The sequence below is a fragment of the Morone saxatilis genome, unplaced genomic scaffold (genome assembly GCF_004916995.1).
Source record: "Morone saxatilis isolate NCDOM2014 unplaced genomic scaffold, NCSU_SB_2.0 Contig7, whole genome shotgun sequence".
NCBI lineage: Eukaryota > Metazoa > Chordata > Actinopteri > Moronidae > Morone > Morone saxatilis.
The window spans coordinates 1,147,535-1,158,974 of NW_023340246.1; the positions used below are offsets into that span (position 1 = coordinate 1,147,535).

General features: G+C 38.3%; 1 protein-coding gene across 1 annotated transcript in view; it reads left to right on the forward strand.

Annotated features, from left to right (window-relative positions):
* Window positions 1–8,369: 8,369 nt before the first annotated feature.
* The window catches only part of stxbp6l (syntaxin binding protein 6 (amisyn), like), a 6,794-nt gene continuing 3,723 nt past the window's right edge, over window positions 8,370–11,440 (forward strand). Inside the window, exons 1-5 of the mRNA XM_035678850.1 lie at window positions 8,370–8,578; window positions 9,645–9,812; window positions 10,289–10,419; window positions 10,773–11,091; window positions 11,182–11,277. Of these exons, the coding sequence (XP_035534743.1) occupies window positions 9,659–9,812; window positions 10,289–10,419; window positions 10,773–11,091; window positions 11,182–11,277 (700 nt within the window). The 5' untranslated portion in view covers window positions 8,370–8,578; window positions 9,645–9,658. The remainder of the gene's footprint in view (window positions 8,579–9,644; window positions 9,813–10,288; window positions 10,420–10,772; window positions 11,092–11,181; window positions 11,278–11,440) is intronic.

The following is an 11,440-nucleotide window of genomic DNA, read 5'->3' on the forward strand; positions in this document are numbered from 1 at the left end:
TATATTACATTTCTGCCAATAGAACCTCCTAATGTTACACACTGGACCTTTAAAAATAATTTATATTGTAGTATTTTTTAACAGGTACCTGGGGGAAGATGACAGACATAATAAACTCTATGTAGGATTTTATAAAACTGCAGTGACTTTTAAATTACCATATACTACTTACTTGTTTGGAGTAACGTTACTGTAATTCCACTACTTTTGGCCATAACGGATACTGATTAACAATTATATAACGCAATCAGTATTACTGAAACTGCAGAAGATGGCAGAAAAACAGCGCATCTGAGCCTATCCCTTGATTTTCTGGTTTATGATCTAACGTCACCTGACCTCACGGTGACCAAGGGTCAGGCAATAGATGAGAGCATGCATACCTAACTTTCGTGTCTTCAGATCAACCACAACCCCTTATGGGTGAAAACAGGCTGTGTAGAAGTGCTGCCCCGAGCAGTGTCACATTTTGTATATCAAACAGTTGGGGAAAAAAACTGTTTAGTGAAGGACAGTAAAAGAAGATATCTGTGGTTTCAATATGAAAGGGGTAAACTGTGGGACCATACCTCAGTATGTGTCCGTCTGTGAGTAAATTACATGTGTGCTGATTTTGCTTGTAGATCGAAGCCGATAAGAAAAGAATCTTAGTGATGGTGTAAATAAAGTTTTTACTGTAAAAAATATGGCCCTACCATAAAACAGCTGCTTTTAGAATGGAGTTTGGTTCCACAGTGTGGAGCAGAGGGTATTTTAACCTTAACAATCCACATAATCTGAGCTAACCTACCTTCTAATAATGAACCTTGTAAACAACATAAAGTAATATATGAAGTGGACATAGGAGGGAATGCTAGTTGTTGCTGGTCAGGAGTATTAATAACTGAATACATTTGTCTTGTCCCACAGCAACACGAAAGTAGTATCTGTGTGCATTAATAATAAATCAGGCATTTAAAAGTAACACAAAAGTTACTTTCCCTAGAAAACTAATTACTTTCATATGCAGTAATTGGTAATACAATTACTTTTGTAAGTAACTGTAACTAATTACTCATTTTCAGTAACTTACCAACACTGGAGGAGTACAGATGATAACAAAATCATATATGATATATGATATAACTACATAGTTCCTAAATAACTATATTAGTATTTTGACTTTAGAAAAGAGCTCCAGGGAGAGGTCCGTAATCTAAAGCGTTGTAATTTCACTTTTGGCTGTAATACATTGTGAAACTTATGAAAATTGTATTAATTTGCACCCACAAATGGGAAATTACATTTCAATTTGATTGAAATTTGGTCTTTTTAAAATTGGTCTTGGTGATTTCCATATGCCAGAGCAAACTTACTAATATAACTGTTATAACTGAGTGAATTGAAAATGAACTGACCCAACACAGACACAACAACAGACAAAGCATTTACCTGTTTTACACAACATTTAAACTCCTCCCACTTTACACACAAAAACCTCAATGTGCCCCAGACTTCGTGGACACTGTGCCCAGACCCTGCCCTCAGAGGGCCTGTCCTCTGGTTCCTGGTCTTCTCTCAACAGCAGCTGTTTCCTGTGCAAAGCACACCGCTGTGTTTGACCGTGTCAGTGAAGTCCTGCTGAAGGTTGTACCCACCAAAAAGCTCTGTTGGTCCGTGAGTGACTGCGTGCTGCTGTGCTACTGTAGCCAGTGCTCGTGAGAAATATGTTCAATAATCTTTATAATCTCATGCTTCAGATGAGAACAAGCGATCATAGTAGGTCATCTTATAGAGATGGCTGAAACGCAATGCACTACACAGACATTAAATCTTAGAACCAGATACAGGTAATCAGAAACAGTATCTGTAAGTAGCATTAAGTTATTTTGACCAGTGGAGGGCAGAAAGAACAAACTCCCTGCAACAGACCCTTGATATACCATTAGGCCTAACCCTAACACTGTCTACACAGGATGCCTAGTGTGAGCAGCAGCAGCTTCAGTCCTCCTTTAAGGCACAATATTTAATATAGGCTGCACTCAGTGCCCAACACACAGTCACTGTGGTTACATGTGTAAAATGGAAGAAAAATAGAGTTAACAGTTAAGAATTGGCTGCAGTTTGGCATTGTGGGGTTACTGGGTCAAGGCGGGGACGACCACACCTAGAGCCGAAGGTTCTGTCCTTGGGGGTTTCTGCCTCTTAACAGGCAGTTTTTCCTTGCCCCCGTCGCCAAGTGCTTGCTCATGGTGGTACTGTTTGGGTCTCTGTTGAATTGTTAAAGTAGTTCAGGTCGTAGGACCTGGTCATTTTGACGAAAGTGCCTCCTGAGATACACTTCTGTTATGAATTGGCGCTATACATAAAAATTGAATTGAATTGATTGAAGTTGGAATACGCAACGTAAATGGATCAAATGAATGGTGACGCCGCGGTTTACAGTGTAACCGGTAACACGACAAGAAGGTGTGGGGTTTGGACAGTAGAGCAGGCTGGGTGAAAGGAGGGATCTGATTGACAAGGAGCCATCCCGTTTTCAAACGTCTTTCAAGTGCCCCTTTTGGAACTATAGCCAACTCTTTCTTTCCTGTACAACTATGTGCTAGGCTCATCCATGTTGAAAAGACAGCAACATTTTGAAGATGACAAAAAGACAAAAGAGACATATATATATAGTATATATACATCTTCTTCATACAATATGTAAATTCTGCTGCTAGGGGGTTTCTCACATTAAAGAAATAACAAAAGATAAAGTTTGATGACATGGTGAAGTAGTTTGGGATCATGGAAGTTGTTATCTTCACCACCATTGCTATCATTGTAGTCCGCTTCTCCTGGTTAGGATTTCTTCTGTGTTCATCGTTCGGGAGGTTTCTCCTGGGAGCCTCATTATCCTCAGAGGTCTCCTTCTCTCAAACAAGACTCACTGATTAAAAACAGTAAAAACACTGACTAAAGCAGTTTCACCATAAAAATCATTGTTTCTCCGATGCTGTTTACAGACAAAGGACATGTTGCTAACATTAGTTATCTGATGTAACTACCCAGCTAACAAATGTAGATTAGTTAGCTAGTTAACTAGTGTTTTGCTCTGTAGTCAAACACTAGCTAACTAGCTTGTTAATGATGTATTTTTATACATATTATATGGATTAGCTAGTTAGTTAGCTTGCGCTTTTATAACAACAGCTAGCTAGTGCCTATGTATGTAAGATGTGAAGATGTATGTATGTGGCTTTTATCTGTTAAACATCTTCAATATGTATTTGTCTTTTTAACATAGACTCAACTGTCATTGGAGCACAGAGAAAAAAGGGGCTGAGCTCAGGATGGATCAGTTCAATCCAAAGTCTGACTGAAACTAAGACAAAGGGCTCTAATTTCATGAACCTAGCAGTGCGGTGTGACTTGCAGTCACGTGCTCCCTGTCCAGTGCGTTGGAGGTAGGAGCAGAAAGGATATATTATCATACATTACATGTTAGAGGCTGTGCCAATCACGGGCAGTCACGTTATACTACAGGGCTCTTTCCTTCATGACCAGATTTTTAAGTTGAATTCACTTTTCCGGACATTTTCAAGCAGGCAGGCAGTTGTTTGTAACAGTTGTGTCGAGAAACTGTATAATTGATCATAACAAGACAAAAGATGTGCACATACAGGTTTTTGAACTGTCTGGTATTTGTTGCACAAAATATAACCAGCAGGGTAATAGGGTAATGCTACATGGAGGAAAAGACAGAAGCATTGCCCCTTTTTGCTCTGCTCCAATAACAGTTGAGCAAGCCTTAGTCAGAACTTCAAGTCAACTTCCTCCTTTCCTATATGTGTGTGTGTATATATATATATATATATACAGTCTTTTAGCTTAAGTTAGCTAGCTAATGTTAGCAAAATGCTAGATAACTAGCTAGCTAATCTACATCAATCGTTAACTAGCTAGTTACATCTGAAAGGTAATGTTGGCAAAACACTAGTTAATTGTCTAGCTATACTACATATAACGGAAGTTAGCTAATGCTTTGCTAACACTGGCTAGCTAACTTAAGCTGTGATTCTACATATATATATATATATATATATATATATATATAACTTTTGTCTTTTAACCATCTACAAAATGCGGTTGTGTTATCAACACAGATTAGCCTAGCACATAGCATAAGTGCAGGAAATGATAAAGTTGACTGAGGTCATTACCAAGGCTTTCCTTAACTGTTGTTTGAGCACAGAGCAAAAAAGAGCGGAAGTAAGAAAGGCTCAGCTAGCATTATAAGATACAAGAGCATTGCAGCATTGATGTTGTATGAGGAGTGGCTTCATGATTGGACCACCCCATTGGCCGTTAAGGACAGAAGGAATGATAACTAGAAACTCTCCTTTAATATAAAAAAAAAAACACTTTACCGAGCCACTCTAACTCTATTCATATCATCCCATATCATCATGTTTACATGAACTGAATTGTTGTTCCTGTCAGCAGTAAAGGACAATACTGACGTTCAGGTGGCCAAATATTTGTGATTTGCCAACAGACCAGTTGTTCTTGTAGCTATTACAGTTCTTACTCATTGCAAGACAAGATGAGGGCATGATGCTGACTGCCATCTCAGTCCAACATTGGACACACAGTGCTCCAACACTAAAATATCATACTACAATTTACTGCACTTTTTACTGATGCAACTTAAATGATCACTCATCTCTCAGATCAGAGTCAAACAGTCAGATTAAAATTGTGCAATACAGCAACACCTAGTTTCTAGTATTTCGTAGTGTTTTGGAATACTGGCTGGGTATCCATAAAGGATCATCTGAGAATATATTTTTCACATTCATTAAGTGTACTTTAAGCATTTTCAATTTCTTTAAGGAATTAAAGCCACACTTAAGGCTCAAACAAAGCATGATACGGTTATGTGCCATGTACATAGATTATGGGCTTTCATTTGTTTTGATTTAACTGAGACATGGAGACACGAGCATGCAGACCAACATTTAGATCTTGCTGATTCTACAATTAAATACCTTCATTGACAAACTGAGAAACATTCAAACCTGCCATGAATGAAGTTTTTATATTTTGACCTGTATGTTCATTGTTTTGTTGTAATACATATTTACAGTTCTGTTTTTCACATCTCTTAAGGAGGCATCAACACATCTGTCTTTTGGAGGTAGTGCGTCTGGACACAGAAATATGGAAAGAATAGAGGTCTTGGCTTTCCACAGTGAGGTTCAGTTCAGTCAGCTCTGCCTCCAAGAATTCTGTGATAGTCTAATTCTTCCCCTCTGGCCACCAACTGCACTCACAGTCTTAATTTTGTTCTAATGGACAGCTACTGGGACAACAGTGGATCTCCAAAGCTTGACTGGTTGTTTAACTACAAAACTACTGCACCATTGTGCAGTAGCACTTTTAGGGGAAACATAATGCCTATATACCAATAATATGTAAATTAGTTAGCTAAGTTTTTCTAACTTTACCTTTAAGATGTAACTAGCTAGCTAATCTAAACAGTAAAAAAGGCTGGATGTTTAGTTAAATAGTAAAATGTCAATTCTGGGATACTATTATGAGATGGAAAGAGAAGCCACATAGCACTCTTTGCTGCACTGTATGATAGTCTCATTACTTTTTGCATAGCCTTTCCAAATATACATATAATGAGTGGGATAACGGTTCTCCCTAAACATAAATGAATGATGCATAATGTTGCTTATGACTTTAAATCATATAGACTGGGTTGCAGTAGGATCTTCACTGCTGTATCAAAGCAACATATATGCATGCTCTAGAGATCCCTTGTTAGGTCAGAGTAGTGTGCCTTACGAGAACAGAGGTAGTGCTGTGATGTGTATTGCCTTGAACTGTGGCTGGAGGTCACTCTCTTCACTACCTTAAATACGTATTAAGCAATTTATTCTGGATATTAAAAGGGTTTCCATCTAGAATTCACCAATCCTAATTAGATACTGTGATTAGACATGACAATATACTGTTTACATTTTGTGTTGAAATGATTTTGTAAAGTGCCATTTTTTTCATCTTTTTTTTTCTTTCATTTTTTTTGAATGATATTCCAATGTTACGTTGCAGCTGGTCAGTGTAATCAACAGTGCAATGAATCATTAAAACCTTTTTGGAGGAAGGTCCACTTCCTTAAATGAGTCCCACTTTGTACACAAGGACACTGTCACTCTGTCGTCACGCTTATCCTTTGTACCCTGGTTGTACTGTTCCTTCCTGGATGATGTGGTGCTTTACCTTCACAGATCTTTGATTTTTCTTTAAAATAAAGGGGACCTACACCTCCCTTCTGGTCTCCATTCATTCATTCAGTTTGATCTCATCAGCTCGAAGTTGGCTTCATGAAACACTTTAACTCAGGTTCAGTGTGTCACAGCAGGCCTGTTCATGAGCCTGGTTTATGACAGTAGTTTTCAAACCAAAACCAACAGGGGTCCTTGAGTAGGTTGTAGGGGGTCCTCAGCAAAAGGAGGATTCAAATATTTTAACTTTTAGCAATTTTTTTGGGAGGAGAAATAACAAGGGAAGAAATAGGGTTGACTGTTGTGATTGATAATTTATAGTGAACCTACTTTGATTATTGATTGACTATGAAGACTGTTGTCTTCAAACCTATTTTTTTTTTTTTTAATACTTAGGACAAAGTCCTGGAGGTCTATAATATGAAAATGAAACCGCTTGTTTTGAGACACTCAAGATATCAGATACTCAATATAAACCTACCTTGCCTCTGCATTGATTTTTAAACCAGAAAACACCTGCCAATCAACAAGTTGGGCAATAACTGTGATTACAAACTTCGCAATGCATTATTTATTCAATGCATACTATTCATTTTACTACAAATCACATAATCATTAATTGATTTGTTTTTTGTAATTTATATGGAAATAAAGGTTTGGTGTAGGGCTAACACTTATAAACTGAACACACTATAGGGGCGGCTGTGTGCTCAGAAGGTAGAACAACTTGTCCACTCATGCTATGCATGGGTTTATGGATGTATGTGAATGGGTGAATAAGGCATGTAGTGCTTTGAGTGGTAAGAAGACTAGAAAGGTGCTATACAAGTACAGTTTAATAGTTTAAACCTGTTCAATCTGATCTATGAGGAGACTGCACAGGGCCCAAAGAAAAACAGGTTCCCAAAATATTCAGATGCCATTTGCACCGTTGCAGTTCAGTAATGATCTTGGGACTGGAAAATAAATTCAAAATAGAAAGATTTTTTGGGGGAAAATTTGCTTACAACAGTATTCTCCCCTGTCCTGCAGCACTGTGGATTTTTAATCATTTAGATTTAATCTTTTTATTTTATTTTTAAATTGTATTGTTATATTTCAAATCTAAATAATGCATTTGGTGTCTGATTTAGTTTCCATCTCTGTCAGAATATTCTCTGGAACCTCATTGTCAAAATCAATCCAGCACATTTTTGATTTTGTACTTTGTTTAATAATAAGACACGTGGCTGATACAGTGTCATTTTTAGAAAAAACATTGTATCTCACCAAAAGAAGCTCCAAATTCCCCTGGATATAACCCTTAATAATCACATCCAGTATGAGCTGCTGATTCACCATGGCATATTTGTTGTTTGTTGTTCACTGGTTCCTTTTTACGTAACATATCAAAAGATATTTCAAATCTCAAAACTCTTGGTAGTTAAACTAATTGTTGATTTATTAATTAATGTGGATTAGGTTTTGCTTTGTATTTTACTTAATTTACTTTATCAACTCACTTGCACTGAGACAGTAAACTGTATGTAAGGAGCTGTGTTTCTTCTGTCTTTCCATGTAGCCGTTATTCTTCCCGTAGCAGTACTAGCGGCAATGACTTAATGTTGCGCAGCAAGAACACGTGAGCGGAATATAAATAAATATCAGAAATAAATGAGCCCTCTTCATTCTAAAATACAGGTCCAGTGTATTAAGCATATATTTTTAAAAATATGGCTAAATGTCAGAAACTGATTCAGCATCCTCAATAACCCTCAAAACCACTTTCCAAATCAACCAAGCAGTTGCTAAAATATTGTTCATAGGTGATTATGATTAATAATGATAATTATGCTAATTGTCCAACATATGCAGTTTCTAAATGCTGAGATGCATACTGTATATTTCTAATACATCTTTTATTTCAAAATCTTCAGACATTTTTCCAAATACATGTCTTTTTTCATTGAACTTAAGCCTATCACTCAGTCTTAAATGTGGCCAGGCATTTTTTAGGGTGGCAGGTGCCACCCCATCCCACCCCTCTGGGTCTGCCACTGCCACTGCTCTGCCTGTGAGACAGCTGCTGACTGTTCTCTGACTGTAACCACGTGCATGTAAGCCTCTTGAAATGGGATGGACTGTGGTTTATTTGCGCCTTCACAGCAAGGCACGCCGTTTGGTGTGCGGGGGTATAAATCCATGGCGGGATTCTGGGAAATATTTCATAAATTTAACAGCCTACTAATTCAAGGTTTTAACTAACAAGACAGTCTCTCTGCAACCTAACTAGAGTGTGCTACAAGAGTCAAGCTTTTGCGAGGAGAAGAGGACAAAAACAGGTAGATCACTATCCTTATCATTATAATTGTTATTGTAATCATTAATTTACTAGATTAATACATCATTAGCTTCTTTTTAGCCTCTTTAAGTACTGAAATGTGTGTTTTACTATGAGCCTATCACTTGGCTCTGCCTAGCAGCAACTTCTGGAAATATACTTTCTACCAAAAGTAAAAAAATAATTAATCAGAGACAACATTTTTAGTAGAAAACGTTTTAAGCACAGGACTTTTCATGGAGATTTGTAGATGCTGGTATTGCTACTTCTACTGAGGAGAAAGATTTAAATTTTAGGGATTTTATGCCCAGTTTTGTGATTCATCATATATATTTTATTAGTGCTAAAAAGTAATCAAAGGGATGCCATTCTGAGCCCAAGATGGCATCCTCTCATGTTTTATTTCCTCTGACCAACAGAACAAAGCGCAAATACATTTAGTTTACTGAGATATAAACAGAGAAAAGGAGATTGCTGTTCGTTCTTGACAAGTGACTTAAACCAGTGGTTCTCAAACTAGCTGACACAAACAGCTGCCTCAAGTGGTAGAATGACAAATATGAAATATTTTTAAGAGATTAAATACATTTATTTAAAAACATAACTACTGTTGAAATACTACAAAGTAACTTGAAGATCACTGAAAACTGATTTTAAAAAACTTCCTAAATTTTTTAGTTTCAATATCATCCTGTTACTTGGTCACGTTTGTGCATGTAGTGTGCACATACATCCATGATTAGTTAGGAGCTAGAATGCGATGGTTAGATAGTGAGTAAAAAATAAAATCACTATATAGCAAATGTGAAAAACAAACATATGAAGTACAGTATGATAAATCATTGTCATCACATGCATACTGTGACCCTTACAGGATAATTCAGTGACTTTTTCTATATTGTGAGGGCTCTGATCCGGAGTCAGCTTTGGTTTCTCCTACAGTTGTTTTAATCACACAGACTTTTGAGCTTGCAGCTCTTTCAGTCTCTTTGTTCGTCTACACAGCCTAGTCCAGTGTTTGCAAAGGACTGTTACCAAGCACAGTTCCATCCATCTATCACCTGTAGGTCTTAGGATTACAATGAACATTCAGTCTGCCATCAACAAAGAGGTCTTCATCCCTCGTAATGAGCGGATGCTGGTGGCAGTGGAGGTGCGGAGGAGGAAGAGGAAGAGGATGTCTTTCCTGCCTACTGGAGCCAAAGCAGACTACGCCACATTCATCTGTGTTTCAGGTTAAATCTGACTTTCTTTATTTGGTGAAGCACTCACATCCTGTCATTTACAGAGGAGGAGGTCCAACCCTCTGATCAGGGTTGGCCAGTTTCATCTGGTAAGAAAGGGCTTAGGTGGCCGGAGGTTCACTGATATGTGTAATATGAGTGTTATAAAATATAGTTCAAATTAGGCATGGGACAATATGAAAATCTGATGTCACAATTATCTTGGCCAACATAATTGCTATACGTGATATAATCAACTTTCCTTTGGAAATCTATACTATTTCCACACATCTGGTTTAACTTTTTTCGGGGGGGATACAACAGCCTTCAGCCTTAACAGGCTTAGGATTTGGGAATGACTGGAAAGATGTCAAAGATGTCACCATAAAGGAAATTCATCATAATACATTTGAGGGTTTCCCGAGTGCAAATAGAAATGCATTGTTAGTTTGCTATAGTAATTTTTTATGAATGATTTGTTTACCTAGTAACCAACACAAGGCCACATCAGCTCCTCATTACAAAGGTGAAGCGGTTCGGTGGCTCCTCTTCCTTCACCAGGAGGTCCCAGTGGACAGTGGAGCAGCTCAGACAGGTCAATGGTATCAATCCAAACAAGGTCAGCAAACTTTGGATGTTCTTTTTTTTACCCATAGTGGTCTATCAACAGCTCTATGATAATAGTAAGTCATATACAGGGTGACTATTTGCTGTCATGGCTCCACAATGGTAGAACGACCTCCCCTTTGACATCAGGACAGCAGAAACTCTGCACATCTATCGCAGATTGCAGTTTTCAGTCAAAATTGTATGGGACCTTCTCTTATTGTTTTTAAATGTAGCACTTGAAACAGTCCATTTTATCTGAGGTAGTTGATGATTTTGACATTGATGAAGTCGCTTTGGATAAAAGTGTCAGCTAAGCAAATGTAAAAGTTTGTAACTTTGTTCTCCTCTGCTCCGCTCTTGAAGGACTCCCCAGAGTTTGACCTAGTGTTTGACAACACTGTGGACCAGTGGGTGGCCAGCTCATCAGCAGAGAAGTGTATCTTTGTCCAGATCCTGTATCACGCCTGCCAGACCTACTGGGAGGGAAAAGCAGGGAGTCTGGGAAAGCCTGGGAAGCTGGACAAGGTGGGCCGCCAGGGGGGAGCAATTCCTCACAAAGTTGGACCTGGCTCCAGTGACTCCCTGCCAGGATCTGCATCCAGAACCCTGCAGGCCCGGAGAAAGAGCTACGTTCCTCCAAAAAAGGCAGAGTTCATCAACTGCCAGTCAAAACTCACAGGAGGTAGTGACACATCATTACTGAGGTTTGTGATACTCTGGAAATCATTGAGTTCATGTGAATAAACCCAGTTGTAATGTGTTGTCCTTTCAGATGCCTGCACAATGAATCTGATCATCTACCGCTGCAAAGCCTTCTTGAACCGTATGAAGAATATGATGGTCGCAAACAAAAGATCAGCAGTTCGAGGTAAGGCAGGGATTAAATCATCTCAATTATCACTTATGAGCCACTTAAAGTGTACGGGACATTTCTGGGCATCAACCTTTGTCAGGGTGCAGGGTCTGAGGTCAGGACTCTATAAAAACATAACGAGCCGATCACTGTCTCTACACACGTGGACAAAATTGTT